We start from the raw sequence: 23,566 nt of genomic DNA on the forward strand, positions 1-23,566 counted from the left end.
GGCTTCGGACGCCGTCCGCGGCGGCGGGGCCCGTTCCCCCGGGGGCCGCGGAGGGCGCGGAGGGCCGGGCGGAAGGACGGCCGACCCCCGGCGGGAACCCCGGGAGAGCCGCGGCCGGGGGCGAGGCGGGGGCGGCCAGCCGGGAGCCGGAGGGCGGCCGGACGCTGCCGCGCCGAAAGTGCGGCGGCGGAGGAGGAGGAGGAGGAGCCGGAGGAGCCCCGGGAGGAGCCGGAGGAGCCCCAGGAGGAGGAGCCGCCGCTTGGGGCCTCGCGCAGGTGGCGGCGGCCGCCGGCGCTACCGCCGCGGGGCCGGGGCTCGTCCCGGTAGGCGGCGCCGGGAGCGGGGCGGGGGGCGGGGGGGGGCGGGCTGCGTCTCGCGGGGTTTCCGGTGCCCCACCCCCCGCCCCTCCCGGAGAGAACGGCCGGCGGCGGCCGCGGCGCCGGAGAGGAGGAGGAGGAGGAGGAGGAGGAGGCAGGAAGGGGGCGGGACCGGCACGGGGACGGGGGCGGGGAGGGGCCCGGACGGGGCGGACGGGGCGGATGGGACGGGAGGGAGGGAGGGGAGGAGGGGAGGGAAAGTGGGGGGCGAGGGGGGTGGGCTGGGAGGGAAAGTTGGGGGGTGAGGGGTCGGGCTGGGAGGGAAAGTTGGGGGGCGAGGGGGATGGGCTGTGAGGAAACGTTGGGGTGTCGGGTTGTGAGGAAAGTCGGGGGGCGAGGGGTCTGGCTGTGAGGAAACGTTGGGGGGCGAGGGGTCGGGCTGTGAGGAAAGTTGGGGGGGTAAAGGGGAGGGCTGTGAGGGAAGTTGGGGGGGTAAAGGGGAGGGCTGTGAGGAAAGTTGGGGGGTAAAGGGGAGGGCTGGGAGGAAAGTTGGGGGGCGAGGGGGGTGAGGGGTTGGGCTGTGAGGAAAGTTGTGGGGTTGAGCTGTGAGGAAAGTTGGGGGCAAGGAGGAGGGCTGGGAGGAAAAATTAGGGGGAGGGGGTTGGAATGGGCTGTGAGGAAAGTTGGGGGGGTAAAGGGGAGGGCTGTGAGGAAAGTTGGGGGTAAAGGGGAGGGCTGTGAGGAAAGTTGGGGGGGTAAAGGGTCAGGCTGGGAGGAGAGTTGGGGGGCCGGGCTGGGGGAAAGCTAGGGGGGCGGGTTGTGAGGAAAGTCGGGGGGCGAGGGGTCGGGCTGTGAGGAAAGTTGGGGGGTGAGGGGTCTGGCTGGGAGGAAATGTTGTGGGGTGAGGGGTCGGGCTGTGAGGAAAGTTGGGGGGTGAGGGGGTCAGGCTATGAGGAAAGTTGGGGGGCGAGGGGTCGGGCTGTGAGGAAAAGCTGGGGGGCGAGGGGTCGGGCTGTGAGGAAAAGTTGAGGGGCGGGGGGTCGGGCTGTGAGGAAAAGTTGGGCGGCGAGGGGTCGGGCTGTGAGGAAAAGTTGGGGGGCGAGGGGTCGGGCTGTGAGGAAAAGTTGGGGGGCGAGGGGTCGGGCTGTGAGGAAAAGTTGGGGGGCGAGGGGTCGGGCTGTGAGGAAAAGTTGGGGGGCGAGGGGGGTGAGGGGTTGGGCTGTGAGGAAAGTTGGGGGGTCGAGCTGTGAGGAAAGTTGGGGGCAAGGAGGAGGGCTGGGAGGAAAAAATAGGGGGAGGGGGTTGGAATGGGCTGTGAGGAAAGTTGGGGAGTAAAGGGGTCGGGCTGTGAGGAAAGTTGGGGGCGAGGGGGCGGGCTGTGAGGAAAGTTGGGGGGCAAGGGGTCTGGCTGTGAGGAAAGTTGGGGGGCGAGGGCTGTGAGGAAAGTTGGGGGGCGAGGGCTGTGAGGAAAGTTGGGGGGCGAGGGGGAGGGCTGTGGGGAAAGTTGGGGGGCGAGGGGGAGGGCTGTGAGGAAAGCTGGGGGGTAAAGGGGAGGGCTGTGAGGAAAGTGGGGGGGGGCCGGGCTGTGAAGGAAGTTGGGGGGTCGGGCAAGGGATGGGGCTGTGAGGAAAGTTGGGGGGCAAGGGGTCTGGCTGTGAGGAAAGTTGGGGGGTAAAGGGGAGGGCTGTGAGGAAAGTTGGGGGGCGAGAGGTCGGGCTGTGAGGAAAGTGAAGGGGTCGGGCTGTGAAGAAAGTTGGGGGGTCGGGCAAGGGATGGGGCCGTGAGGAAAGTTGGGGGGCAAGGGGTACAGCTGTGAGGAAAGTTGGGGGGTCGGGCTGTGAGGAAAGTTTGGGGGGGGGACACGCCTGTGAGGAAGGTCGGGGGGTCAGGTTGTGAGGAAAGTTGGGGGGCGAGCGGGAGGGCTGTGAGGAAAGGTCAGGGTGAGGGGCCTGGCTGTGGGGAAAGTTGGGGGGCGAGGGGTCTGGCTGTGAGGAAAGGTTGGGTGGTGAGGGGTCTGGCTGTGAGGAAAGTTGGGGGGCGAGGGGGAGGGCTGTGAGGAAAGTTGGGGGGTGAGGGGCCAGGCTGTGAGGAAAGTTGGGGGGCGAGGGGTCTGGCTGTGAGGAAAGTTGGGGGGCGAGGGGGAGGGCTGTGAGGAAAGTTGGGGGGCGAGGGGTCTGGCTGTGAGGAAAGTTGGCAGGGAGGGGAGGGCTGTGAGAAAAGTTGGGGGGCGAGCGGGAGGGCTGTGGGGAAAGGTCAGGGGGTGAGGGGCCAGGCTGTGAGGAAAGTTGGGGGGTGAGGGGTCTGGCTGTGAGGAAAGTTGTGGGGGGAGGGCTGTGAGGAAAGTTGGGGGGCAAGGGGTCTGGCTGTGAGGAAAGTTGGCAGGGAGGGGAGGGCTGTGAGGAAAGTTGGGGGGTGAGGGGTCTGGCTGTGAGGAAAGGTCGGGGCGAGGGGCCTGGCTGTGAGGAAAGTTGGGGGGGCGAGGGGTCTGGCTGTGAGGAAAGGTTGGGTGGTGAGGGGTCTGGCTGTGAGGAAAGTTGGCAGGGAGGGGAGGGCTGTGAGGAAAGTTGGGGGGTGAGGGGTCTGGCTGTGAGGAAAGGTCAGGGGGTGAGGGGCCTGGCTGTGAGGAAAGTTGGGGGGCCAGGGGTCTGGCTGTGAGGAAGGTTGGGGGGGTGAGGGGCCAAGCTGTGTGGAAAGTTGGGAAGTGAGGGGTCTGGCTGTGAGGAAAGTTGGGGGGCGAGGGGTCTGGCTGTGAGGAAAGTTGGGGGGCGAGGGGTCTGGCTGTGAGGAAAGGTTGGGTGGTGAGGGGTCTGGCTGTGAGGAAAGTTGGCAGGGAGGGGAGGGCTGTGAGGAAAGTTGGGGGGTGAGGGGTCTGGCTGTGAGGAAAGGTCAGGGGGTGAGGGGCCTGGCTGTGAGGAAAGTTGGGGGGTGAGGGGTCTGGCTGTGAGGAAAGGTTGGGTGGTGAGGGGTCTGGCTGTGAGGAAAGTTGGGGGGTGAGGGGCCAGGCTGTGAGGAAAGTTGGGGGGCGAGGGGTCTGGCTGTGAGGAAAGTTGGGGGAGGAGGGCTGTGAGGAAAGTTGGGGGGTGAGGGGTCTGGCTGTGAGGAAAGTTGGCAGGGAGGGGAGGGCTGTGAGAAAAGTTTGGGGGGGAGGGGGTTGGAATGGGCTGTGAGGAAAGTTGGGGGGCAAGGGGTCCATCTGTGAGGAAAGGGGTGGGCAGGGGGCTGGGCTGGGAGGAAAGTTGGGGGACAAGGGGGAGGGGAACAGGCTGGAAGGAAAATTGGCTGGGGACGGGGGGTCGGGCTGGGAGGAAACGTGGGGGGACAAGGGGATTGGGCTGGGAGGAAAGGTTGGGGGGCAAGGAGGAGGGGACCGGCTGGGAGGAAAGTTGGTGCGGGGGGGGTGGGGGCAAGGGGGTCGGGCTGTGAGGAAAGTTGGGGGGCAAGGAGGAGGGGACCAGCTGGGAGGAAAGTTGGATGGGGAGGGGGACAGACTGGGAGGAAAGTTGGGAGACGAGGAGGAGGGGACTGGCTGGGAGGAATGTTGGATGGGGAGGGGATTGGGCTGGGAGGAAATTTGGTGGGGAGGGGGTCAGGGTGTGAGGAAAGTTAGGGGGGCAAGGGGGTCCGGTCGTGAGGAAAGTCAGGGGGCAAGGGGGATAGGTTGGGCTGGGAGAAAAATTGGCTGGGGAGGGGGCCTGGCAGTGTCCCGCACTGTGATGGGAAGGCGAAGGGGTTGGGGTTGCGAGGGTCCCGCAGGCCGTCGTGGGGATGGGGGCCGGAAAGGTGGGGGGGCTGCCTGAGGACGTCAAGGGGGACAGAGCCCCACCAGGGGAAGGGATTTTCGGGGCCCCTGGGAAGGCCGGGGGAAGCCCCCCGGAGGGAAGGTCGAGTTTGCCCGTGGGTGGAGGGAGGAGGGGTGCGAGGGTATGACGGGAAACGAAGGACGGGAGGGAGAAGAGAGCCCCGGAGCCCCGAGACCCTGGAAGGGAGGAGGTGGCCGAGGCAGGGAGCGACTGGCCGAGCGTGGGGGGCTCGCAGGGTCGCCCGGGGCCAGCCGAGGTAGAACCGGGGCGGGGGTCATCCTCGGGCTTTCCCAGAGAGGTGAAGCTGACGTGGGACAGAGCTGGGGGGAGGAGGACTCGGCCCACTCCGCCGGACTCGCTACAGCTTCACCCTCTTCTCCCTTCCCTTGCAGTGTAAATGAGCCAGGATGGATCAGGAAGGTGGGGGAGACGGGCAGAAGCCCCCAAACTTCCAGTGGCGCAACTACAAGCTTATCGTAGACCCCGCCCTGCGCCGGGCCCCCCAGAAAGTGTACCGCTACGATGGGGTCCACTTCAGCGTCAACGTAAGTGTCCTGGGATTCGAGGTGACTGTCCGGCAGACCTCTCCCTCATCCCGACCCTTCTCTCCCAGCCTGTGGATATCCGCCCGCTTCCCCCTCCGCTACCTCTCCCCGTCGCAAGTCTCGCCTTCCGTCCCAGAGTCCGGGAATCTCATCCCGCAGCTCCCACACCCAGACCCCACGCGTCCTCTCCCCAGATTTGGCGGGATCCGGGACTTCCGGCCTCGGAGCGCTCCCCACCCCCTTTTCCCAAAATCCTGGTTTCTCGTTCTTCAGCTTACTGTTCTGCCTCCCAAATCCAGGTGGCCTTTTCTCTCTGTTGTCCTTACTCCCTCTCCCTTCCGTGTCGCCCTCTCACTGGGATTGGTACTTTTTATTCACCCCCACCCTCAACTCTACATCACTCATGTCCATATCCATAATTTATTTGAGTGCCCATCTCCCCTTCTGGACTGTAAGTTCCCTGTGGGCAGGGAACACGTCTACCCCCTCTGTTGCACTGTGCTCTCCCAAGCACTTAGTACAGCGCCATGCCCCCAGGAAGCACTCAATAAAGACGTCTGTTTGATTCTGAGTATTTTTCTTTGTTTCCTTCTTCCAGGACGCAGGGTACACACCGGTCGGGGACCTCCGGGACCCCCGTCACCGAGTCATCTGGTCCAAAAACAGGGACCTTTCCTTCCCAGTCCCCAAGTTTAAGGTAAGAGGGTTTTACGCGGTATCTCTGGGAGCGGTCATGTCCGGGCGGGGGCAGGTGACAGGATGAGTGGTGAAGACAGGACCCTGGGGCCATGTGACATATGATGGGAAGGATCCCCAAAGAAGAATGGGCCCAAGCTCAGCTCTTGACTGGTCCCGGCTCTTGGGGCAGGAGGAGGAATGGCCCGTAGTCAAGGGGAGAGGGGATTGGCGACCGTTCCGGGGGCCCGGGAGCCCCGTGTGGATCACGGAATCCGGTGGTTTTCTGGCGTTTGAGTAAGGAACAGCTCTTTCTTGTCTCTCCAATCTCCACTTTTGGGGCAGTGAAAGCCAAGGGTCCCTGGTTCCTCACGACCCGATCAAGTTTCTCCCCAGCTTAGGTCGTCTCCCCCATTGTGGGGATCAGGTTTGGGGGCCCTGGCAGGTGAATGCTTGCTCCCCAATGCCTTTAACGTTCTCCGTGATTTCAGTCGAACCTCGTACGCTTGTGCTCTCATCTGTTCTCTCACTCTCCCTTTCGCGCTCTCTCTCTCGCCCTCTCACTCTCTCCCTCTCCTTCTCTTCTTGGCAGGGCGAACCCGGGAAAGGGACGGGTCAGAATCATGGCATCATCCCCACTCCCTGTGTTAGTCATCTCTCTTTGGCCGGGTCACTAACATAACCTGCAGTTGTCCTCTAGATCTCTCCCAGTCCCTTGGGCCGATAGTTGAACTCATCCCCTTTCTGCCTCTTCCCCATCGTGGTGGGCTTTTCCATGGTTCAGTCTCATTTGACTCCCGTGATTTCTATGGGGCTCAGTCTCCCCCGTCTCCGCTCGGCCGGGAAGAGCAGGGGGCCCGGGCTCAACCCCCGCTTCCTTCCTTCCCCTCCCCGCCCCTCACCCCCAGCTGGACGAGTTCTACATCGGTCAGATCCCGCTGAAGGAGGTGACCTTTGCCCGGCTCAACGACAACATACGGGAGACTTTCCTGAAAGACATGTGCCGCAAGTACGGGGAGGTGGAGGAGGTGGAGATCCTGCTGCATCCCCGGACCCGCAAGCACCTGGGCCTGGCCCGCGTCCTCTTCACCAGCACCCGGGGCGCCAAGGAAACCGTCAAACATCTCCACCACACCTCAGTCATGGGCAACATCATCCACGCCCAGCTGGACATCAAAGGTGAGCCGCCCGCTTCCTCTTCCGCCCTCCCAGCCGGGGAAAAAAGCCGCACGTACCCGGGAGAAGGGGAGAAGCTCGGCTGCCCGAAGGAGAGGACCGGGGGTGTCGGGAGCCCCGGGACGGTGGGCGTCAGGAAGGGGAGACAGGCCAGGGCGAAGGAGGATGGCGTGTTGGGAAAGGAATCTTCCGGCTGCCTTTCACCTCCTTTGACCGTGCTGTCGTGTCGTATTGTATTGGAGGGTCTGCCCCAGCGTATAGCACAGTGGTACGCCCTCAATGCCCCCCCACCTCACTCCCTCGTGTTTGTGTCGCCGCCCCTCTCTTCAGGTCAGCAGCGGATGAAATACTACGAGTTGATCGTCAATGGCTCTTACACCCCCCAGACGGTGCCCACCGGGGGCAAAGCCCTGACCGAGAAGTACCAGGGCTCGGGAGGGCCGGCTGAGACGGTGAGGAGCCGGATTTGGCCAGGGCCAAGCCCCCGGTCGTTTGGGTCCTCCCAGGGGGGAGAGCCGGGACCCGGGAGGCCCGTCGCTCGGATCTTAGGACGAAGTTAAGGGTGGCCGGGACCGCGAGAGCCGAAGGCCGATGGGCGGGTGGCTTGAGTTTCGGGAAGAGCGTGCAGAGGTGGGACGAGTCGAACTTCTCCAAAGGGAAAGACCCGCGGTGGGGTGGAGGAGCCCCGGATGCCCGAGTTCCAGAAGGGTAGCGACATTAACATTTTCTCTTTCTTCCCAGACGGAGTCCCGCCGCCGCCCCTCGTCTGATTCGACCTACCCGGCGGGCACTGCAGTGCCAGCCACCCCTGGCAACGGCACCCCCTGCTCCCAGGACACAGCCTACTCCAGCGGCCGGCAGGACACTCCCTCTTCCTATGGCCAGTTCACCCCTCAGTCTTCCCAGGGCACCCCCTACACTTCCCGGGGCAGCACCCCCTATTCCCAAGACTCTGCCTATTCCAGCAGGTGCATAAAAGCGCGTTACCCGGGGACAAGACCGGCTTGCGGGGGCAGAGGGCCTTTGGACATAGAGGCCGAGCTGTTTCGGGGAGGGGGTCTTGTTTGTTTGTTTGTTTTGTGACCCCCGGCGGGGAAGGGCCAGGAGGCGTCTGAGAAGCGGGAATCTAGGGTTCCTGTTGTGGAGGCTCTGAGCTGACTAAGCGCTTAGTACAGTGCTCTGCACATAGTAAGCGCTCAATAAATACGATTGATGATGATGACTGGAGCCTTGGGGTCCGGGAACCAGGATGCTTGGGTCCGGTGTGGCCCCGGGGCCCGTTGAGGCGTGCTTATTCTTCACTCTGTCCTTTCCTCATCTTCCCCAGACAAGGGACTCCCGGTTACTCCAGCTTCCACCCGGACTCCTCTTCCTCCACCGCCACCTCTTCCTCGACCTCCTCCTCCACCTCCTCGTCGTCGTCGTCCTCCTTTAAATCCCGGCGCTCGGAGAACAGCTACCCGGATTCCTATTCCCGACGGCACTTTTCCTCCTCCGCCGCCGCCCCCGCTCCCGTCACCCCATCCTGCTCGTCGTCCTCGTCCTCGTCCTCCTCCTCGTCCTCGTCGTCGTCCTCCTCCCACTACCGCGGCGCGGACTCCCACTACCCGACGTACTTCGAGGGGAGCGGCCGCTACCAGCGCCTGGCCTCCTACCCGCCCCGCCGGGCCCCCCGGGAGGAGCCCCCGGCGACTCCCTTCCCCGAGAGCTCGGCGGAGCACTTCCCCCCGGCTTCCTACGCCTCCTACCTGCCCCCCGAGCCCAGCCGGCCAAGCGAACAGGACTACAGGCCCGCCGCTGCCCCCGAAGCCCCACCCCCGGAGCCCCCCGAACCTGGCGGGGGCCGGGGCTCCAGCCCCGAGCCGGAGGAAGCCAGGAGCTCCCCCCGCCCGGCCTCCCCGCCCCGCTCGGGCTCGCCGGCCCCCGAGATCACCAACGAGAGCGTGCCCTTCGCCCAGCACAGCAGCCTGGACTCCCGCATTGAAATGCTGCTGAAGGAGCAGCGATCCAAGTTCTCCTTCCTGGCCTTGGACCCGGAAGAAGAGGAGCAGGGGGCCGGCGGGGCTCCGGGGGCCAGGGACGCTGGAGGCGAAGCCTCCCAGGGGCCGCCCCACGGGCCCTGCACCCCCCCGCCGCCCCCTGCCAACTTCGAGGACGTGGTGCCCGCGGGGAGCACCGAGCCGGGAGCGGCTGGCGGCGAGACGCCCAAGGCCAACGGCGGCCAGGACCAGGTGAGCCGGCAGCAGCCGGGGGGGAAAAGGGGGGCTCGTCTCGGGCGGGAGAGGGAAGGTCTGGTGACCGGAAATCGGCGGGGGTGAGAGGCCCGAGCGCCTGCCTCCGTGGACCTCCCCTCCCGGGCTAACCTCCCTCGTCTCCTCCGCGGTCCCCAGGCGTCCCCGCAGCACTCCTCCGGCGAGGATATGGAAATCTCCGACGACGACGACGGCGGCGGCGGCGGCGGCAGCGGGTCGCCCCCGCCCCCGCCTCCGCCCCCGCCCCCCTTCCTGGCCCCCCTGCCCCTGGGCTACCCCCACCAGCCCGCCTACCTCCTTCCGCCCCGACCCGAGGGACCCCTGCCTCCCGAATACCCCCCGCCCCCACCCCCGCACATCTATGACTTTGTCAACTCCTTGGAGCTGATGGACCGGCTGGGAGCTCAGTGGGGCGGGATGCCCATGTCCTTCCAGATGCAGACTCAGATGCTGACCCGGCTGCATCAGCTGCGGCAGGGCAAAGGGGTGGCGGCGGCCGCCAGCGCCCCTCCTGCCGGGAGCTTCGGGGAGCCCTTCCCGCCCTTCCCTCCGCCCCAAGAAGTGGCCTACGCCCTGCCCTACGCCCTGTACGCCCCCGGACCGGAGGGCCGGGGGGGCTACGGCCGCGAGGCCTACCCCCTGCCCCTGCTGGCCGAGCCCCCGGCCTCCTCCTCGGTCTCCGGGGAGGAGGAGCGCGCCGCCCCCGGGGAGGGGACCGAGCCCGCCGAAGGAAAGGCCCCCTCCCCCACCGGCACCGTGGGCAGGGTCCTGGCCACCTTGGTGCAGGAGATGAAGAGCATCATGCAGCGGGACCTCAACCGTAAGATGGTGGAGAACGTGGCATTCGGCGCCTTCGACCAGTGGTGGGAGAGCAAGGAGGAGAAGGCCAAGGTGAGCGGGGCCCGGAGGGGAGGCCCCCGGGACTGGAGAAGAGCGGCGGGGGAGGGTCCGCGCTCCCTGGGCTCGCGGGACCGGGAGGCGGCCAGACGCGGAGGGGAAATTGAAGGGGGATGAGCTGGGGGGCAGGAAGCCAGATTCCCGGCGGAGGGGGCCGCGGGAAGAGAGCCCCAGACCGGGGCAGGAGGCGGGGGCTGAGGAAGCGGAGCGGTGGGCTTCCCGCCGTTCAGCCGGCTTGGTGGTTCCCCACAGCCTTTCCAGAATGCAGCCAAGCAGCAGGCCAAGGAGGAGGAGAAGGAGAAGACCAAGCTGAAGGAGCCGGGGCTGCTCTCCCTGGTGGACTGGGCCAAGAGCGGAGGCGCCATGGGCCTGGAGGGCTTCGGCTTCGGGACCGGCTTGCGGGGAGCCCTGCGTCTGCCCTCCTTCAAGGTAGCGGGCCCGAGGATGCTCCGGGCTCGTCGAGGGGGCGGGAGCAAGGGTCCCACTTTATGGGGGGGCAGGGCTCGGGGCCTCAGGTGTCACCGGGGCTTCTAGGCCAAAGGGCGGCGTCTTGCAAACCCGTCCCCTCCCGGCCACAGGTCAAGAGGAAAGAGCCGTCAGAACTTTCCGAGGCCAGCGAGGAGAAGCGACCCCGGCCCTCCACCCCAGCCGAGGAGGATGAGGACGGTAAGCCCCCCCGGGCCGGAAAGCCGGAGGGAGGGGCGGGCCCCCTGCGGAGGGACGGGGATGGGGACGGACGGCCAGACGGGGGGGACACACACAGGTATGACCCTCCGTCCCCCCGTAACCCACTTTCACCCCTAGACCCAGAACGAGACAAGGAGGCCGTCGGAGAGCTGGGCCGCCCGGGCGTCAAGGCACCAAAGCGCGACGAAGAGCGAGGCAAGGCCCCGGGCAAGCACCGGAAAGCCTTTGCTCTGGACAGTGAGGGAGAGGAGGCGTCTCAGGAGTCATCCTCCGAAAAGGTGAACGGGGAGCCAAACAAACTAACAAAATAAAATAAATAGAATAGATATGTACAAGTAAAATAAATAAATAAATAGAGTAATAAATATGTACAAGCATATATACATATATACAGGTGCTGTGGGGAAGGGAAGGAGGGATCATCTCGCCCCTTCCTGTCCCGTCCCGCGCCTGGCCACCTCTCAGCTCTCCGCTTATCGTGTCCTCTCCCAAGCCGCTCGCACCGTTTTCCTGTTGTACTTGGTGGCGCCCCGCCCCTTGTTCCCTTCTGATCCTCCTTCTCAAATGATGATGATGATGATGGTGGTGGTATTTGTTAAGCGCTTACTATGGACCAAGCACTGTCCTAAGCGCTGGGGTAGATGCGAGGTAATCAGGTTGTCCCACACGGAACTCAGTCTTAATCCCCATTTTCCAGACGAGGTGACTGAGGCACAGAGAAGTTGAGCGGCTTGCCCAGAGTCACACAGCTGATAATCAATCAATCAATCGTATTTATTGAGCACTTACTATGTGCAGAGCACTGTACTAAGCGCTTGGGAAGTACAAATTGGCAACACATAGAGACAGTCCCTACCCAACAGTGGGCTCACAGTCTAAAAGGGGGAGACAGAGAACAAACCCAACATACCAACAAAATAAAATAAATAGGATAGAAATGTACAAGTAAAATAAATAAATAAATAAATAGAGTAATAAATATGTACAACCACATATACATATATACAGGTGCTGTGGGGAAGGGAAGGAGGTAAGATGGGGAGATGGAGAGGGGGACGAGGGGGAGAGGAAGGAAGGGGCTCAGTCTGGGAAGGCCTCCTGGAGGAGGTGAGCTCTCAGCAGGGCCTTGAAGGGAGAAAGAGAGCTGGCTTGGCGGAGGGGCAGAGGGAGGGCATTCCAGGCCCGGGGGAGGACGTGGGCCGGGGGTCGATGGCGGGACAGGCGAGAACAAGGTACGGTGAGGAGATTAGCCGCGGAGGAGAGGAGGGTGCGGGCTGGGCTGGACAACGACAGAAAGGAAGTGAGGGAGGAGGGGGCGAGGGGATGGATGGACAGCCTTGTAGCCCAGGGTGAGGAGTTTCTGCCTGATGCGCAGATTGATTGGTAGCCACTGGAGATTTTTGAGGAGGGGAGTAATATGCCCAGAGCGTTTCTGGACAAAGATAATCCGGGCAGCAGCAAGAAGTATGGATTGAAGTGGAGAGAGACACGAGGATGGGAGATCAGAGAGAAGGCTGGTGCAGTAGTCCAGACGGGATAGGATGAGAGCTTGAATGAGCAGGGTGGCGGTTTGGATGGAGAGGAAAGGGCGGATCTTGGCAATGTTGCGGAGCTGAGACCGGCAGGTTTTGGTGACGGCTTGGATGTGAGGGGTGAACGAGAGAGCGGAGTCGAGGATGACACCAAGGTTGCGGGCTTGTGAGACGGGAAGGATGGTAGTGCCGTCAACAGAGATGGGAAAGTCAGGGAGAGGACAAGGTTTGGGAGGGAAGACAAGGAGCTCAGTCTTCGACATGTTGAGCTTTAGGTGGCGGGCGGACATCCAGATGGAGATGTCCTGAAGGCAGGAGGAGATGCGAGCCCGGAGGGAGGGGGAGAGAGCAGGGGCAGAGATGTAGATCTGGGTGTCATCAGCGTAGAGATGATAGTTGAAGCCGTGGGAGCGAATGAGGTCACCAAGGGAGTGAGTGTAGATCGAGAACAGAAGGGGACCAAGCACTGAACCTTGGGGAACCCCCACAATAAGAGGACGGGAGGGGGAGGAGGAGCCTGCAAAAGAGACTGAGAAAGAACGACTGGAGAGATAAGAGGAGAACCAGGAGAGGACGGAGTCTGTGAAGCCAAGGTCAGATAGCGTGTTGAGGAGAAGGGGGTGGTCCACAGTGTCAAAGGCAGCTGAGAGGTCGAGGAGGATTAGGACAGAGTAGGAGCCGTTGGATTTGGCAAGCAGGAGGTCATTGGTGACCTTTGAGAGGGCAGTTTCCGTGGAATGAAGGGGACGGAAGCCAGACTGGAAGGGGTCGAGGAGAGAGTTGTTGTTGAGGAATTCTAGGCAGCGCGTGTAGACAACTCGTTCAAGGAGTTTGGAAAGGAATGGTAGGAGGGATATGGGACGATAACTAGAAGGCGGAGTGAACCCACGACTTCCGACTCCCAAGCCCGGGCTCTTCCCACTAAGCCCCGCTGCTTCAAATGTGTCAAGAACTGAGACCGAGACTTTACCTGAGCTTCGTTCGCATACGCTCCTTGAGGGCAGGGATCGAGAAGCAGCGTGGCTCAGTGGAAAGAGCCCCGGCTTGGGAGTCAGAGGTCATGGGTTCCAATCCCGGCTCCGCCACTTGGCAGCTGGGTGACTCTGGGCAAGTCACTTCACTTTTCTGTGCCTCAGTTCCCTCATCTGTAAAATGGGGGTTAAGACTGTGAGCCCCACGTGGGATAAACCGATCACTCTGTATCCTCCCCAGTGCTTAGAACAGTGCTTTGCACATAGTAAGCACTTAACAAATGCCATCATTATTATTATTATGCGGCCCCTGCTTTCTGTTATTCATTCATTCGTGCATTTATTCATTCAGTTGTATTTATTGAGTGCTTACCGTGTGCAAAGCACCGTACTGAGCGCTTGGGAGAGTACAGCATGACACTAAACAGACACATTCCCTGCCCGCAGTGATCTTACAGTCTAGAGGGAGACAGACATTAATATAAGCACATCAATTACAGATCTTCTAGACTGTGAGCCCACTATTGGGTAGGGACCGTCTCTGTATGTTGCCGACTTGTACTTCCCAAGCACTTAGTACAGTGCTCTGCACCCAGTGAGCGCCCAAAAATGCGATTGAATGAATGAATGAATATGGACATTAGAGCTGTGGGGTTGTTATACTGGCCCAGGGGTCTAGTACAGCCCATATCTACTACAGGTACTAGTGCCGCTACTGCTACCGACCGGTTCCTCCGGCATTCATCATCTGCGGCTCAGTTTTGTCCATCCCTCAGCAGAGCGAGATCCCCCTGAACCTCTGCCGGGCTCTTCCCGGCCTCCCGGAGCGGGGCTCGCCGCTTAATCCACACCCCGTCAGTCCCATGGCTCGAAAGATAATTGCCTCTCTTCTTTGTTCCCCGAGGAGGAGGACGATGATGAGGATGAGGATGAGAACGAAGAGGAGGAAGATGAGCGGGATGAAGATGTGGCAACCAGTAAGAAAAAGGCGGCAGTGTCCGACGGTGAGCCGGGGGCTCCGCGCCCCGTGGATTCGCGGAGAGTTGGTTGCGGGGGGTGGGTTTCTATAGCGTAAGGCCCTAGCGCTCCCAGTCTGTTGGTCACATGAGAAGCAGCGTGTCTTAGTGGGAAGAGCACGGGCCTAAGAGTCGGAGGACCTGGGTTCTAATCCTGGGTCTGCCACGTGTCCGCTGCGTGACTTCAGGCAGGTCACTTGGCTTCTCTGGACCTCAGTTACCTCACCTGTAAAACAGTCCCAGACTGAGCCCCTTCCTTCCCCTCCATCCCCCCATCTTACCTCCTTCCCTTCCCCACAGCACCTGTATATATGGTTGTACATATTTATTACTCTATTTATTTAACCTGTACATATCTATTCTATTTATTTTATTTTGTTAGTATGTTTGGTTTTGTTCTCCGTCTCCCCCTTTTAGACTGTGAGCCCACTGTTGGGTAGGGACTGTCTCTATACGTTGCCAATTTGTACTTCCCAAGCGCTTAGTACAGTGCTCTGCACATAGTAAGCGCTCAATAAATACGATTGATGATGAGGAGGAGGAGGAGGAGGATTAAGAGCGTCAGCCCTCTGTGGGACGGGGACCGTGTCCCACCTGATCAGCTCGTTCCTGCTTCAGCGCTTAGTACAGGGCCTGGCACATAGTAAGCACTTTACAAATACCATTAAAAAAAAAAGTGGCTATTGCTACTCTCTTCCCCTCAGTCGGAGGAAAGTTGTTTTCCCAGTCCTGCCTAGTCCAGCTGCTTAGGGAAGCATTCACTCATTCATTCAGTCATATTTATTGAGCGTTTACAGTGTGCAGAGCACTGTACTAAGCGCCTGGGAACAACTTGGAAGTGGTGTTGGGAAGTGGCTAGAGCCTGGGCCTTAGACTCCAGAGGTCTTGAGTTCTAAACCCGGCTCTGCCACTTAATAATAATAATAATAATAATAATAATAATAATAATGTTGGTATTTGTTAAGCACTTACTATGTGCAAAGCACTGTTCTAAGCGCTGGGGGGAACACAAGGAGATGAGGTTGTCCCATGTGGGGCTCACAGTATTAATCCCCATTTTACAGATGAGGGAACTGAGGCACAGAGAAGGGAAGTGACTTGCCCAAGGTCACACAGCAGACATGTGGGGGAGGTGGGATTCGAACCCATGATCTCTGACTCCCAAGCCCGCGCTCTTTCCACTGAGCCACGCTGCTTGTCTGCTCCGTGACCTTGGACAGGTCACTTCACTTCTCCGGGCCTCAGTTCCCTCTTCTGTTAAACGGGGATTGAGACCGTGAGCCCCGTGTGAGACAGGGACTGTGTCCAACCTGATTTGCTTGTATCCACCCCGGCGCTCAGTACAGCTCCTGGCACATAGTAAGCGCTTAACAAATTATTATTAGGGCATTGGTATCGCAGGTGTCCCGACTGCCTTCTCTCCTCCCCCTGCGAATTTCCAGGTGAAGATGAAGAGACGGATTCCTCCAAGTTCTCCCTGTATGCCGAGTCAGAGGGCGAAAGTGACAGCACCTCCGACTCCGAAGGCAGCAGCTCCTCCGGCTCGTCCTCGTCATCCTCATCCTCCTCTTCCTCCTCCTCATCCTCGTCCTCGTCTTCCTCCTCCTCGTCCTCCTCCGAAGATGAGGGAGAGGAGGAAGAGGAGGAGGTGACAGCGGAGCCGTCGGCTTTATCGCCTCCCCGGGAAGCCCCACCGGCCCCGCCGGTCCCGGAGAAGGAGGAGGCGCCGGCGCCGGAGCCGGAGAAAGCCACGATTTCCCCCGACGCCGTTGTGACCGAGCCGGAGAAGGCCCCGCCGGGGCCCCTGGGTAGGTCGGAGGGCTTCGGGGGGGATGGACGGCGGCGCGGACGGAGGTTGGCGATTTTGAGCTGAGGTCGGGGGTTGTCCAGCTGACACCGAGCGTGCGTTCATCGTCGCCGGGGTGGTGGTCGGGGGGATATTTATCATATTTATCGAGCAAGACTAAGTACAGCGCGGCCAGCGCGTGGTAAGTCCAACAGAAGCGCAAGACACCCGCCCCGCTGCCTGACAGAACCAGTGGGAGAGGGAGTTGAACTGATGGGTGGGAAGGGTGCTTGGTACAGTGCTCTGCACATAGTAAGCGCTCAATAAATACGATTGATGATGAAGGGTGTGCCGGGGTGGGCACACGTGGAGTGGTTTCCTTGGTTGCGGTGCATCCCTCCCACCCACGCGGAGGCACGTCTGCCGGGGGGACTGTTTTGACGCAGAGGCTCCATCATTCGTTCATTCGATTGTATTTATTAATAATAATGATGGCATTTATTAAGCGCTTACTATGGGCCAAGCACCGTTCTAAGCGCTGGGGAGGTCACAGGGTGATCAGGTTGTCCCACGGAGGGGCTCACCGTCTTCATCCCCATTTTCCAGATGAGGGAACTGAGACCCAGAGAAGCGACTTGCCCAAAGTCACACAGCTAATTGGCGGAGCTGGGATATGAACCTGTGACCTCGGACTCCAAAGCCTGTGATCGTTCCCCTGAGCCCCGCTGCTTCTCTTACTGTGTGCAGAGCACTGTACTAAGCGCTTGGGAAGTCCAAGGCGGCAACGTATAGAGACAGCCCCTACCCCACAACGGGCTCACAGTCTAGAAGGGGGGAGACAGACGACAAAACAAAACATGGAGACGGGTGTCAAAACGGTCGTTTAGCGGACTGACTCTGGCAGGGAGGGCCCTTTCCAGTTGGTCTGAGAAATGGGTGTGGATGATTGAGAGAGTCGTGGTGTCCTCTCACGTTTCGAGGGAGGCAGGTCTGCCGGATGAGTGGGGGACTGACGTGAGGTGCTCTTTCCGGGCAGTGTGGCCCAGTGGGGATGGCCTATCTTCTCCCCCAAAGGGAAGAGGGAGGCGGGCTGGAAGAGTGATCGACGAACAACTCTCTTCCGGCTGAGGAGAAAAGAGAAGCAGCGTGGCTCGGTAGAAATAACAATAATAATAATAATGATGGCATTTATTAAGCGCTTACTATGTGCAAAGCACTGTTCTGAGCGCTGGGGTAGATACAAGGTAATCAAGTTGTCCCACGTGGGGCTCACAGACTTAATCCCCATTTTCCAGATGAGGGAACCGAGGCCTAAAGTCACACAGCTGACAAGCGGCGGAGCCGGGATTCGAACCCCTGACCTCTGCCTCCAAAGCCCGGGCTCTTTCCACTGAGCCACACTGCCTCTCAGGCTTTGGAGTCAGAGGTCATGGGTTCAAATCCCGACTCCGCCAACTGTCAGCTGTGTGACTTTGGGCAAGTCACCTCACTTCTCCGGGCCTCCGTTACCTCCTCTGGAAAATGGGGGTTAAAACTGTGAGCCCCCCGTGGGCCAACCCCATCACCTTGTAACCTCCCCAGCGCTTAGAACGGTGCTTTGCACATAGTAAGCACTTAGCAAATGCCGTCCTCATCGTCGTTACTATTACTATTATTAAAAGAGCCACGTTTGTGTTTTTTAAATATTTGTGAAGCGCCTTGTGCCAGGCGCTGAACTAAGCGCTGGGGTGGATAGATAATCAGGTTGGACACATTCATTCAGTCGTATTTATTGAGCGCTTACTGTGTGCAGAGCACTGGACTGAGCGCTTGGGAAGGACTAGTTGGCAGCATATAGAGACGGTCCCTACCCAACAGTGGGCTCACAGTCTAAAAGGGGGAGACAGAGAACAAAACCAAACATACTAACAAAATAAAATAAATAGAATAGATATGTACAAGTAAAATAAATAAATAGAGTAATAAATATGTACAAACATATATACAGTGGGCTCAGTGGAAATAGCACGGGCTTTGGAGTCAGAGGTCATGGGTTCAAATCCCGGCTCCGCCAATTGTCAGCTGTGACGGTAGAGACGGTCCCTACCCAGTCGTCTTTGATGGGGTCTTGGGTGTCTGACGCTGCCGTCTGTTTCTCTCCCCTTTATAGGACCCACCGAAGAACCCCCTCCTGAGGCCCCCCAGCCCCCGCCAGAGCAACAAGTCGCCCCTCCAACCTGCCCGGTCCCAGTCCCGGCCCCGGCCCCGGCCCCCCGGCCAGAGGAGCGGCCTTCCTCGCCCATCCCGCTCCTCCCCCCACCCAAGAAGCGCCGGAAAACCATCTCCTTCTCGGCCCCGGAAGAGCCGCTGGTCCGGGAGGCTCCCCCGGCTCCCCCGCCCCCAGTCCGGTCCGTGAGCTCCCTCCCTCGGAAAGCCCCCCGGGGTGGGGAGAGGACCATCCGCAACCTGCCCCTGGATCACGCTTCCCTGGTCAAGAGCTGGCCGGACGACGGGCCCCGGGGGGCGCGGGCCCGGGCCGGGGGCAAGTGGCGCCCGTCGGAGGAGGAGGACGACGACGACGACGGGTCCGGCGCCGAGGTGGACCTCGTCGACCTGGCCCTGACCCCGGCACGGAGGGGAACGGGGGCGCCGGGCGACGAGACCGCGGGGGAGGCGGAGAGGCCGGGCCCGCCCGCCCCGCCGCTTCACCCCGTCCTCCTGGAGCACAACTACGCCCTCGCCCTCCGGCCCTCGCCTCCGGCGGCCCGGCCCCCGGACCCCGTGCCCAGCCCCGCCCTGGCCGCCGCCATCTTCAGCTCCCCGGTGGACGAGGTCCTGGAGGCCCCCGAGGTGGTGGTGGCCGGGGCGGAGGAGCGGGAGCCGGAGGAGGAGGACGAGGAGGACGAGGAGTCGGAGTCGTCGGAGAGCAGCAGCGGCAGCGACTGGGAGGGGGCCCTGCGCCGCCGGAGCCTGCGCTCCCACGCCCGCCGCCGGAGACCCTCCGGGCCCCCTCCCGCCCCGCCTCCGCCGCCCCCCAGCTACGAGGCCCGCAGCGAGTTCGAGCAGATGACCATCCTGTACGACATCTGGAACTCGGGGCTGGACGCCGAGGACATGGGCTACCTGCGCCTCACCTACGAGCGGCTGCTGCAGCAGGACAGCGGGACCGACTGGCTCAACGACACCCACTGGGTCCACCACACCAATATCCTCCGCCGGCTGACCGGCTCACTCCGCGCCGTCCCGGGGGGCGGGGGGGGGTCCGAAAGGCGCGCGCTCTCCTTCCCGCCCTCCTTCTTGGTCATGGGTTCAGATCCCGGCTCTGCCACTTGTCGGCTGTGTGACTTTGGGCAAGTCGCTTCACTTCCATCATCATCATCAATCGTATTTATTGAGCGCTTACTATGTGCAGAGCACTGTACTAAGCGCTTGGGAAGTACAAATTGGCAACGCATAGAGACAGTCCCTACCCAACAGTGGGCTCACAGTCTTCCAGCGCTAAGAACAGTGTTTTGCACATAGTAAGCGCTTAAAAAATGCCATTATTATTATTGTCCTCTGGGCCTCAGTTCCCTCATCTGGAAAATGGGGGTGAAGACTGTGAGTCCCACATGGGACAACCTGATCACCTTGTATCCCCCCAGCGCTTAGAACAGTGCTTTGCACAAAGTAAGCGCTTAACAGATGCTATCATCATCAGAGAGGCGATCTCACCCCTCTCCATTACTTCCCTCTCTGCACAGGTCATTTTTCTCTCCATCTGTTTTCTTCTCCCGACATTTTTTTTTTAATGGTATCTGTTAATGATAATAATGATGGCATGTGTTAAGCGCTTACTATGTGCAGAGCACTCTTCTAAGCGCTGGGGGGGATACAAGGTGATCAGGTTGTCCCACGGGGAGCTCACAGTCTTAATCCCCATTTTACAGATGAGGTAACAGGCCCATAGAAGTGAAGCGACTTGCCCAAAAGTCACCCAACCGACAGTTGGCGGAGCCGGGATTTGAACCCGTGACCTCTGACTCCCAAGCCCCGGCTCTTTCCACTGGGCCACGCTGCTTCTCACATTACTGTATGCCAGGCACTGTGTTAAATGCCGTGGGTAGATACAAGCTAATCGGATCGGACGCAGTCCCTGTCCCTAGTGAGGCTCGGGGTCTTAGTCCCCCTTCTACAGACGAGGCAGTTGAGGCCCAGAGAAGTGAAGTGGCCTGCCCAGAGTCACACAGCAGTCAGTGGGGCAGAACCGGGATTAGAGCCCAGGTCTTCCGATTCCCAGGTGCGCGCTCTATCCACTAGGCCGTACTATCTCCCCCCCCCCCCCTCCACGTCCTTTTCCAGGGCACAGTCCCTCCCCTCCAGCCAGGTCACAGCCTCCGTGTGTTTCTGTCTTCCTTCCTGGAGCAGGGCGCCCGGGGGGACTCGGGTGAGAGAGGGTAGGTGGGTCTAAAGAGCGAGACACCTGGTTCCCCGAACCGCAGCCGAGGCCAGCGGGTATGTCCAACTTCTTTTCGTTCCTTCAATCGTATTTATTGAGCGCTTACTGTGTGCAGAGCACTGTACTAAGCGCTTGGGAAGCCCAAGTTGGCAACAGATAGAGACAATCCCTACCCAACAAGGGGCTCACAGTCTAGAAGCGGGGAGGACAGCGCTTAGCTCGTTGTCAGAGCCCTCCAAATACCATCGTTATCACTATCATCATTAATAATAATTATTATAATGTTCTAACGATATTACAATATAATAATAATAATAATAATAATGGCATTTATTAAGCGCCTACTATGGGCAAAGCACTGTTCTAAGCACTGGGGGGATACAAGGTTGCACCACGTGGGTCTCACAGTCCTAAACCCCATCCTCCCAGTGAGGGAACTGAGGCCCAGAGAAGCGGCGTGACTTGCCCCAAGTCACACAGCCGACAAGTGGCGGAGCCGGGACTAGAACCCACGACCTCCCAAGGCTTTTCCTTGACCGCCCCCCCTCCACTCACCAACCTGAGCACGCCCAAGCGGAAGCGGCGGGCCCCGGACGGGCCCCGGGAGCACCAGACGGGCTCGGCGCGCAGTGAGGGCTACTACCCCATCAGCAAGAACGAGAAGGACAAGTACCTGGACGTCTGCCCCGTCTCGGCCCGCCAGCTCGAGGGCGCGGACACCCAGGTGAGCCCGGGCGCTGCCCGCTCGGCTTCCCTCGGCTCTCTTCCGGAGCGGCTTCCGTTCCCGCGGGCCCTTTCCCGGCGAGGGTGTCGTGGGGGGGGGCGGTTGTCTGGCCCACCCCGGGTCCGGGTGCTCCGCTCTCACGCGTCCCTCCCTTCCCAGGGGACTAACCGGGTGCTGTCGGAGAGGCGCTCAGAGCAGCGGCGCCTGCTCAGTGCCATCGGCACGTCTGCCATCATGGATAGCGACCTGCTCAAGCTGAACCAGCTCAAGGTAGCTCGGACCCCCGGAGGGGGCCGGGGACCGGGGTGGAGGGGCGGAAGGGGCAGGCTCCCCTGGCCAGGACACGGCTATATCGGCAGGCCGAGCGTGGGCATGTTCGTTCCATCCTAGGGATTCATTGGGGCAACTTACTGAGCGCTTACTGTGGTGCGGAGCACTGCTTTGCACGTAGTAAGCGCTTAAAAAATGCCATCGTTATTATTATTATTAAGCACTTGTTAATAAATGCCATTATTATTATCATCATTAAGCATTTGGGAGAGTACAGTATAATAATAACCCTGAAGATGGCATTTGCTAAGCGCTCACTCTGTGCCAAGCCCTGTTCTAAGCGCTGGGGAGGATACAAGGTGATCGGGTTGTCCCACGGGGGGCTCACAGCCTTCATCCCCGTTTGACAGATGAGGTCACTGAGGCCCAGAGAAGTGAGGTGACTTGTCCAAAGTCACCCGGCTGACAATTGGCGGAGCCGGGATTTGAACCCGTGACCTCTGATTCCAAAGCCCGGGCTCTTTCCACTGAGCCACGCTGCTTCATTCATTCATTCATTCAGTCGTATTGATTGAGCGCTTACTGTGTGCAGAGCACTGTACTAAGCGCTTGGGAAGTACAAGTTGGCAACATACAGAGACGGTCCCTACCCAACAGTGGACTCACAGTCTAGAAAGAAGACTATAAGAAGCTTCTTATTGAGCTTAGAACAGTGCTTTGCACATAGTAAGCGCTTAATAAATGCTATCATTATTATTATTATTATGAAGACTGTGAGCCCCCGTGTGGGACAACCTGATCGCCTTGTAACCTCCCCAGTGCTTAGAACAGTGCTTTGCACATAGTGTTTAACAAATGCCATCATCATCATTATTATTATTATTGAGCGCTTACTGTGGTGCAGAGCACTGTAGTAAACACTTGGGAGAGTACAGCATAGCAATAAGCAGACACATTCCTTGCTCAAAACAAGTTTACTGGAGGGAAGAGACAGACGTTAATATACATGTATATATCACAGATATGTACGTTCACTCGATCATTTATTGAGCGATTACTAAGTACTTGGGAGAGTACAATATTGTTACAGGTCAATCAATCGTATTTATTGAGCGCTTACTGTGTGCAGAGTACTGTACTAAGAGCTGTACAGATGTACAGTGAGGTTACAGGGGAGACAGTCTTTCCCAGCGCTTAGTACAGAGCTCTGCACACAGTAAGCACTCAATAAATACGACTGGATGAACGAACGAATATACATAAATTACGGATAAGGACTGGGGCGGGGAGGGGAATTGAAAGAAGGGAGCAAGTCAGGGCAACGCAGAAGGGAGTGGGAGAAGAGGACAGGAGAGCTTAGTCAGGGAAGGCCTCCTGGAGGAGATGGGCCTAGGCAGGGAAAGCTGAAATTGCGGGTGGGCGTGGGTGGGAGATGCCCCCGGGGATTGGCGGGTGTGGAGGAATGAAAGGCCTGAGAAGGGCCCTTCGGTCGCGACCGGAAAGGCAGCTTTGAGTGGAGTTTCAGGAGGCCGGGAGAATCGAGCCGGGGTCTTCCCTCCTCCCTGCTTCCTCCCCCCCAGTTCCGGAAGAAGAAGCTGCGGTTCGGGCGGAGCCGGATCCACGAGTGGGGCCTCTTTGCCATGGAGCCCATCGCCGCCGACGAGATGGTCATCGAATACGTGGGGCAGAACATCCGCCAGGTGAGGCCCTCTCCGGGCGGGCCCGCGGCCGCTCCCCAAAACCCGGGAGGCGGGGCGGGCGGGGGGGGTCCCCCCCACCCCCACCCCGCCGACTCCGTTCCCCTGCCGTCCGCAGATGGTGGCCGACATGCGGGAGAAGCGCTACGTGGAGGAGGGCATCGGCAGCAGCTACCTGTTCCGCGTGGATCACGACACCATCATCGACGCCACCAAGTGCGGGAACCTGGCGCGGTTCATCAACCACTGCTGCACGGTACGGGCGGCCCTCCCCGCTCCCGGGGGCCCAGGCCGGGGCCGGGGGGGGGGAAGGGGGCGGCCGGCCGGGGAGGGGACCCGTCCCTAAACCCAAGTCCCCCGCAGCCCAACTGTTACGCCAAGGTGATCACCATCGAGGCCCAGAAAAAGATCGTCATCTACTCGAAGCAGCCGATCGGGGTGGACGAGGAGATCACCTACGACTACAAGTTCCCCTTGGAGGATAACAAGATCCCCTGTTTGTGCGGCACCGAGAGCTGCCGGGGCTCCCTCAACTGAGGGCCCAGGGGGACGCCCCCCGCCCCTTCCCCCCCCCCCCTATTTATTCCCCCACGGCGGAGAGGGAAAGAGCACTTGGCATTAAACCACTGGCGTCTCCGGCTCAAGGGGTCGGACCTCCGCTGAGCACCGAGGGCCCCCCCCGAGGGACTCCGTTCCCTGCTCCCCACCTGGCAACCTTCGGTGCTCAGCCCCGACTTCCTGGGATTGCCAGGGACCCCTCCCCGCCCTCCGCCCCCCCCCCCCCCCCCCCCCCCCCAGCAGGAT

The 23,566-nt window shown here is 60.5% G+C and overlaps 1 protein-coding gene across 1 annotated transcript; it reads left to right on the top strand.

Moving 5' to 3' along the window:
- Positions 1 to 257: 257 nt before the first annotated feature.
- On the top strand, positions 258 to 23,532 carry SETD1A (SET domain containing 1A, histone lysine methyltransferase). The gene is made up of 19 exons (XM_038763424.1): positions 258 to 323; positions 4,510 to 4,662; positions 5,261 to 5,359; positions 6,246 to 6,516; positions 6,844 to 6,965; positions 7,255 to 7,481; positions 7,841 to 8,744; positions 8,904 to 9,656; positions 9,915 to 10,091; positions 10,241 to 10,328; positions 10,467 to 10,627; positions 13,757 to 13,856; positions 15,311 to 15,676; positions 17,804 to 18,838; positions 20,623 to 20,795; positions 20,955 to 21,065; positions 22,646 to 22,765; positions 22,881 to 23,018; positions 23,126 to 23,532. The coding sequence occupies exons 2-19, from the start codon at positions 4,525 to 4,527 to the stop codon at positions 23,297 to 23,299; spliced, it is 5,157 nt and encodes a 1,718-aa protein (XP_038619352.1). The 5' UTR covers positions 258 to 323; positions 4,510 to 4,524; the 3' UTR covers positions 23,300 to 23,532.
- The last annotated feature ends 34 nt before the right edge of the window (positions 23,533 to 23,566 follow it).

The sequence above is a fragment of the Tachyglossus aculeatus genome, chromosome 21 (genome assembly GCF_015852505.1).
Source record: "Tachyglossus aculeatus isolate mTacAcu1 chromosome 21, mTacAcu1.pri, whole genome shotgun sequence".
Taxonomy (NCBI): Eukaryota; Metazoa; Chordata; class Mammalia; order Monotremata; family Tachyglossidae; genus Tachyglossus; species Tachyglossus aculeatus.

Bases quoted from the DNA above. Each gene is read 5' to 3' on its own strand.
- SETD1A (XM_038763424.1), top strand. From the start codon at position 4,525: ATGGATCAGGAAGGTGGGGGAGACGGGCAGAAGCCCCCAAACTTCCAG. The intron at 7,482-7,840 runs GTGCATAAAAGC...CATCTTCCCCAG, and splicing joins GACTCTGCCTATTCCAGCAG to ACAAGGGACTCCCGGTTACT. The intron at 10,092-10,240 runs GTAGCGGGCCCG...TCCCGGCCACAG, and splicing joins TGCGTCTGCCCTCCTTCAAG to GTCAAGAGGAAAGAGCCGTC.